Source organism: Tasmannia lanceolata, unplaced genomic scaffold (assembly GCF_043159265.1).
Source record: "Tasmannia lanceolata isolate RefF3 unplaced genomic scaffold, GAP_Taslan_0.1 ptg000002l, whole genome shotgun sequence".
NCBI lineage: Eukaryota > Viridiplantae > Streptophyta > Magnoliopsida > Canellales > Winteraceae > Tasmannia > Tasmannia lanceolata.
Window position 1 is genome coordinate 22303328 of NW_027518679.1, and position 7671 is coordinate 22310998.

At 38.4% G+C, this 7671-nt stretch overlaps 1 protein-coding gene across 1 annotated transcript; it reads left to right on the forward strand.

Annotated features, from left to right (window-relative positions):
- Positions 1 to 2577: 2577 nt before the first annotated feature.
- On the forward strand, positions 2578 to 6219 carry SIG4 (sigma factor 4). Its single transcript, XM_077393353.1, has 4 exons — positions 2578 to 3116; positions 3978 to 4349; positions 4716 to 4916; positions 5714 to 6219. Exons 1-4 carry the CDS (start codon positions 2640 to 2642, stop codon positions 5987 to 5989), a joined length of 1326 nt encoding a protein of 441 aa, XP_077249468.1. The 5' UTR covers positions 2578 to 2639; the 3' UTR covers positions 5990 to 6219.
- The last annotated feature ends 1452 nt before the right edge of the window (positions 6220 to 7671 follow it).

Sequence of the window (7671 nt, forward strand, 5' to 3'; positions counted from 1 at the left end):
CATTTTTAGTCTCAACAATATTTGCCTTAGAGGTATACTATTTGGTATTTTGTTGCTTATCTTTTAGTCTGTTTTTCTTTTCGATTTTAATCCGAACAACTACTTGGTCTAAGGTCCATTCTTTTGTCTTGTGTTTTATTCCGATTTTAAAATCTTTCCAAGACAAAGGCAGTTTCTCAATAAGAGAACCAGCCACGAATGTGTCAGGTAACTTCATACATTCCTTAGCCAATTCTCCAATTAGGAACTGATACTCATCTATTTCAGCAGATATAGGTTTCCCATCTTCCATAGCAAAGTCTAAAAAATTCCCTATCACATATTTCCTATTTCCAGCATCCTCTAAATCATATTTAGTTACCAATGCATTCCAAAGATCAGCAGCATGTTCAAATGAATAGTATACGTTATAAAGGTCATTTGACAAACCATTCAAGAGATGGTTCTTGCAAATATAATCAGCATTATTCCAGTTTTCAAAATCAGCAGAATCTTCAGATGGTTTTGATTGTGTAAGAACAAAAGCGGCACCAATTTGTTGTAGAGCAAACAAGATCTGTTGTTTCCATCTTTTATAGTTCAATCCAGTAAGGCGTTCGATCTTGGAAAAATCTGGAATGGTGTTGAGAATTCTGTTCACAACAGAGGTGCGAACAACCGTTGGATTGGAATTCTCAACAGAGATGGTATCAACAGAAGTTGGGTTCGGATTATCAGAAGCCATATGATCAGATTTGAAAAATACGATTCTTAAGATTGTTGGACAAATTAGATGTTGTCCAGTAGGGTCTGATATATGGCTTGATTGAATCCAGAAATTAGAAATGTAAATAGATCAGTACTTAGCTTTTGTAGAAAACGTTTCTGTAAAACAGATCGAGAAGAAGAAGGCTGAGTCGTGCCACTGGTCACTCTCCTTAAGAATCGTATCCGCCCCCTACCGGTGCAAACCGGGATCCGCGAACCGATGCTCCAAGATAAAACAGCCAAAGTTGGCTCCAGTCCACGTGCACTCGCTGACTGGTTCACCCAGAATCACCGTAGAACTGTGCTCAGATCAGAACGGAGGAAAGGAAGAAGACAAGCAGAAACTTTGATATTTTTTCTGTAAAAAAACTATATCCTCCAATGGTGCTGTTCTCTTCTTTTTATAGATGAGAATATGACTGTTGGAGGATAATTAATCACCATTAAAAGACAAAAACGTTTCTCTTTTAATCACCATTAAAAGACAAAAACGTTTCTCTCTTAATTACCATTAAAAGACATAAACGTTTCTCTCTTAATTACCATTAAAAGACAAAAACGGTTTTGGTTTTGAAAACACACCAAAAGCACACTCACCAAGGTCTTGGGTTCAAGTCCCCACATATGCAAAAGTCTTTTGCTTTAAAACAAGAGAGGGAAACATAATTTGAATCTTCCCTCCAAATTTTTTAAACAAAAAGAAAAAGCATCTTTGACTTTTCAAATCTTTTTATTATTTTGTTTCAAAATTCTAACAGAATTTTAAAAATATAAATTGTTTTGATAATACAAATTATGTACTGATAATGGTATAATGCAAGGTATTAAATCGGGCAAGGTAGGAGCCCTCCCCGTCCCTGTCCCCACCCAAGTCGGGGAATCCCCGCACTGTGTGGGGCGGGGCGGGACGGATCCCCTTTTTATGGGTGAAATTGCCAGCCCTAGCAATGATTCAATCAGGCAGTGCCATTGATAACGTGCCCAATAACGGAATGGAAATCTCCTGATATTGAAGATCATACATGTAGCACATATGCATTTGTCACACAATGTTTCTCTCATTTTTGTGCAGGGCCCACCATTTTTCACCTCATGTATTGATTGGGTGGGGCCCACCATTTTGAACCCATGCATAGAATGGGCTGTCCTAAATACATTTGATTTATAGATTGTTGCATGGAAATCTCCTGATATTGAAGATTATACATGTAACAATCGTGCTTTTGTCACACAATGTTTCTATCATTCTTGGGCAGGGCCCACCATTTTGCACATCAAGTTTTGGTTGGGTGGGGCCCACCATTTTACACCCGTGCATAGAATGGGCTCCGAATACTAGTACATAGATATACAGGACTGATATGCGCAGTACCATTGCAATAATCACTTTGTTTTACAGTTATCTCCTATACGCTAGCTCCTGAGTGCTTTTTGGGAGTTGTATACTTCTGATAGCCTTTAACAGCTTTTTGACAGTGCAAAACTAAAGAGTAGTGCCATTATTAAAATATGATAGTACGAATATCAGCCTCTCTCTCACACACACTTCAATACAGGGAAATGATATATTAGCCTCCTTTCCTTCCTCAGCCACCCCATTTAGTGTTAAAGAGTAGTCATAAATACATTAAAGGGGGTGACTTATATTAAAAGGGGGTTAAAATATCATGATGGATATCCTCACTAAGGTAGATTAATAAAGGCACGCCATATTGATATAATGGACCGCATCCACATGTTGTGGGAGTGGCTTCATAATCCCAACCGCATTCCCCTTATCATCTTCCACATAAAACAAAAAAAAAGCTTGTCATATGCCTAAAATATCTACAAACTTGAATCCAAGCACTCTACCCAATCACCTTAACACAATGTAGCATCATTCACTCCCAATGGCTATCTCTACACTTGCTAACACCTCTCCAACTCTCCCCAAAGTTTCACCCTATGCAATCCCATCTAAGCCTTCAATTCAAACACTACAAACCTTACCTTCTTTACCATTTTCTTCATCTTCCTTAATATCTGAGGACTTTCTAACTATTTCGGCTGCAGCGCAAGCTGTTGCACTTGCAAATGCTGCTGCTCAAGCTGCTAGAGATGCGGTTTCTTCGGCTTTGGCCGTTACAGAGATGGCATTCCCTGAAAAGCATGATTTTCAATGTGAGAATGATGGAATTTCGACAAGTTATGACTGGAAAATTGTATCTGGAGCGAGTAAGAAGAAGAGAAAGATGGGAAAGATTTCGAAAGTCTTCAACACTGATTGTGTTAGTCGCCCTGGCAGGGTCCGACGCCGATCGTCTAAGTCTACACATTCACGGTATCTGACACCTAGAGAAGAGGCAGAGTTTTCTCTCTACCTCAAGGTATCCTTGGAATTTCCACTCTTTCTCCCAATATAGAAAGATAGAACACGCGCGCGCACACACTCTCTAAATCCAGAATTGTACACTAATGCCCCGAGGCAGACCCAAAAATATTATTAATAGTTAAAAGAGCAATACACTGGTCTTGAAAAACCCACAAAGATAGGACTCAAGACTAATATAAAACAGATTAACACCAAGGCACTGTTCATTTAGGACCTGTTCGTTCTAGATTTTGACAACCTATGGTGAGCCCCAAACCGATTATTGGACTCAAGATTAAACGTACTTTTGAGTCCAATAATATGTTTGGGACTAACAATCGGTTGACAGAATCTAAAACAAACAGGGACTTGGGATTATGACAACCGATTGTGAATGATAAACCGATTATTAGACTCAAAATTATGTTTAAATTTGAGTCCAATAAACGGTTTAGCACTCACAATTGGTTGTCATAATCTTAAGGCTCTGTTCACTTTAGATTATTACATCGATTGTGAGCCAAAAACCAATTATTGGATTCAAAATTATGTTTAGGCCCTGTTCGTTTGAGATTATGACAACCGATTCTGAGTGCTAAACCGATTATTGGACTCAAATTTAAATGTAATTTTGAGACCAATAATCGGTTTGGCACTCGGAATCGCTTGTCATAATCTTAAACGAACAGGATCTTAATTGTGAGTCCAATAATCTGTTTGGGACTAACTATCGGTTGGCACAATCTAAACGAGCAGGGCCTTAACAAAAACCGAAACTTGATTAAGTCTCTCTCTCTCTCTCTCTCTCTTTTACTTCCCATTATAATTGAAGAAAGCATTGATATTTTACTAACAATGGGGATGCATGGAATCATAGGAAGGAGCAAGACTCGAAGCGGCTTGGAAGAACATTCGGGAACTGAGGAAGCATGATCCAAGCATGTGTGAGTGGGCTGAATATGTTGGGATGAAGAAAGGTGATCTAGAGAAGAAGCTATGGAGAGTAAGAGAGTCAAGAGAGAGGATCATACTCAGCTACAAGAAACTTGTAGTCTCCATTGCCACTCCTTATCTAGGCAAAGGCTTAAGCCTCCAAGATCTAGTTCAAGAAGGGTGTTTTGGGCTCCTTCAAGGCGCCGAAAGATTTGATTCCACCAAAGGAAATAAGCTCTCTACTTATGCCTATTGGTGGATCAAACAAGCCATAGTCAAGGCCATTCAAAACAAGTCTAGAATCATCAAATTGCCGGTATATGTTACTTCTGCACTCTTTCCTTCCATTAATTTGATTCTTAATGTGAAATGACCAATTACTCCAATAACTTAAGCTGTTAAGAGTTGGTGTTATTTAATCATTTATGATTCAACACTCACCCTCAAGTGTGGCCCCTCTTTTTTGGGCTGGCCACATGTGGATTTTTCTAATATCAAGGAGTTGTTGGGTTTTGAACCCAGGACTTTTTGTGAGGCAATAGCTCTGGTACCATGTGAAACAACCGATTACTCCAAAAGCTAAAGCTGTTAGAGTTTGTGTTATTTAATCATTTATACTTCAACACCTGATCACTTCAAAGATTTCAACAAGGGATTAAGCATACAAGTTCCTCATTTGTAGGCAAGGGTTCGCAATATTTTGTCCCAGATTGCAGAAGCTAACAGTGCCTTAAACACGAGATTAGGCCGACGACCTACATATGATGAAGTTGCAGGCATGGTCGGCATGGCAGTCTCAAGTGTGAGATTTGCTAGTGAGAGTACTCGACTCCCCCTCTCTACGGATCGGCCGATGAGCTGCCATGGAAGCATCACACTCAAGGTTTCTCTAATGCATTGTTATTTTCTGTTTAACCTTTGATAATAATAGGTGGTAAGAGTAAATAGGGGTGAAATTTTTTGGATTGGAGGGGTTGAGTCTTATGAACAACCATTTACTCCATAAGCTTAAGCTGTTAGAGTTAGTGTTACTTCACATTTCCCCTCATGTGGCCCCTCTTTTTTTAATTGGCCATACACGCGGATTTTAATATCAATGAGTTGTTGTGTCTTGAACCCAGGACATGTCATGAGCATATAGTTAGCAAGACTGCGTTTTAAATGATTTTTTTGTTTGTTTGAAAAAAACGTATTTTATCGGTGTGCCGTTTAATACTCCATTTAAAACTTTTACAGTGAACATGTTTCTTTGGTCAACTTTCCAATTTTATCCCCACCATATTTTGTAAATGATAAAATTTTAAATTCGCTTTTCTGTGTTCCCATTTTTTTACTATGTTTTTTTTTAACCAATACCGTATTAAACTCAAATTTTTCCCGTCCTGTTTTTTTTCTTCTTTTTGCTGAATCACGTTTTGCTAACTATGGCCATGACGATACCATATTGAACAACCAGTTACTCCAAAACCCTAAGCTGTTAGAGTCAGAGTTATTTAATCATTAATAATTCAACAAGTCTTACCTTATTTAGTGCTAGTTTGAATTTAATTTAAAGCGAAAGAGAAACCCAACCCAACCCAATTTTCAGCCCTTATAATGTCACATAATTAAACACAGAGGGCAGAGGTCAAATGGCTGCAATTATGCTATTTTAGCTCGCTTAACTATGATTTATTGTAGGAAATTATCCCCGCGCCAGAGGAAACTAGGCCAGAAGTCATGGTGGAAAGACAATTGATGAAGCAACATATAGAGACACTTCTGAAGACATTGAGTAAGAGGGAGGAGTTCATCCTGAGATTGCAGTTTGGACTAAATGGCGAAACTTCTCGGTCGTGTGAGGAGATTGGGAAGCTATTGAACTTGTCTAGAGAAAGAGTCAGACAGATCAATTGCATTGCACTAGAAAAACTTAGGCAGACGAGTAAAGATCTTAGAGTGTACATGGTCTTGTAGTATTTGTAATAACAAAAGCAGAGAAAAAAGAGCTAAATCAATGAGTATGATGGAAAAAAGTTAAATCATGTTGGCCGATCTTGGGCCCCATTGGGATGGCAGATTCTAGTGAGGCAGAACTAAGAGCTATTTATCAAAAAATAAGGTCAGTAGACCATGATATTATTGACAAGGTAATAGCAGAAGGGGATTCATTGAATGTGAAAAAATGGTTGAAGGGGACTCTTCCACATCCTTGGCCATTTGCTCATTGGTTTGATGAGATTATGGACTGAGTAGAGGGATCCTCCATCTCCTTCCAACACGTAAGAAGATCGGCGAATAGTGCGGCGGATAGGCTAGCAAGGGATGGAACTTCTAGGCCGGCTTTGGAATTGTTTGACTTCCTTCCCCCTTGATTTGGACCATGCAGTGTTTTCTGTTTTTACCTTTTCATTCTCGGGTTGTAGATTGATTATGTCGATCGCTGGGCTAACCCCCCGGTTCTTTATTCATATTAATCTAATTCTTTATCATTCTAAAAAAAAAGATGGGAAACATTTTTACCATGGCTATTTATCTATGCTCTATTACCTTTGATGTAAAATGGAAGTAAAGCAAATTTTACGTACATTTTTAAGAGACAAAATGAGAGTAAAATTTTTTTACGCCCATTTTACAATGAAAGAAAGAGATGAACAATTATAATAGTGGGCAATAGCTCAAAAGCTGCGAATCTATTTTAATTATCCAACAGATGAGTTGAAAATAGACAGTAGAAAATAACAGGGCGAAAATTGTTCAATGGGCAAAAGCCACACCAATCAAGAAGCTAGAATCATCCAATTTCATGCTTTTGGGGCCATAACACATTGCGGAGATGAAAGAAGAAAGGTATGGTTACAACGTGGATCAGGCCATACTTAGGCAGAATGATTTACAAGATCATTAAGATTAGAAAGATAGAGGTATCATTTAAAATGTGATCTTTTAGGACTTTCTTCTTCAAAAATGCTAAAGAAATTAGGGAAAGACCCAAAGGATGCTAAGATTACGGTGTCGACCTGGTCGTTACTAGGCAGAATAATTTACAAAATTATTAAGATTAGAGAAAACAGGGCTATTATTTAAACCAGATTGCAAATAAACAAATAAATAAAAATAAAAATCGGACAAAAATCTGATCAAAACCCGAGAATAAAAGTAAGATAAACCAATCACAAAATGGCAACACGTAGAGAACACAAGTTTACGTGGTTCGGGCAAGAGAGAAACAAAGATTACAATAGGTTCCTCAATCCATCATATACTTGATCAATCCCTAAATCTTTTCCTGGCCACCCTTTTCAAAATCCTTCTTGCTGTCCTCTCTTACATTGCACACAAGAGAATAACCAAGCTTGTGCTTACCTCCTATCCAAGTGTGAAATCCGTGAAATCAAATGAAAAAGGGTTGAGCATCAAAGCCAGGGCAATAATGATGGAGGAATTTGAGCGCTGATGTGGCTAATTTATCAACCACCTTTATAGTCGATTCATTAGGGTCGTCACCTTCTACCCATATAGTGGAAGTATCCACTACTTTCTTTGTCTGTTAAGCCTCAGAGCTATGGGACTTCCTAAATCAAACTACAATTGAAGTTTACCAACCACTCACAAGACCACCGAGAGATCTCGACTTAGCTCCCAAAGGTCATCCACCC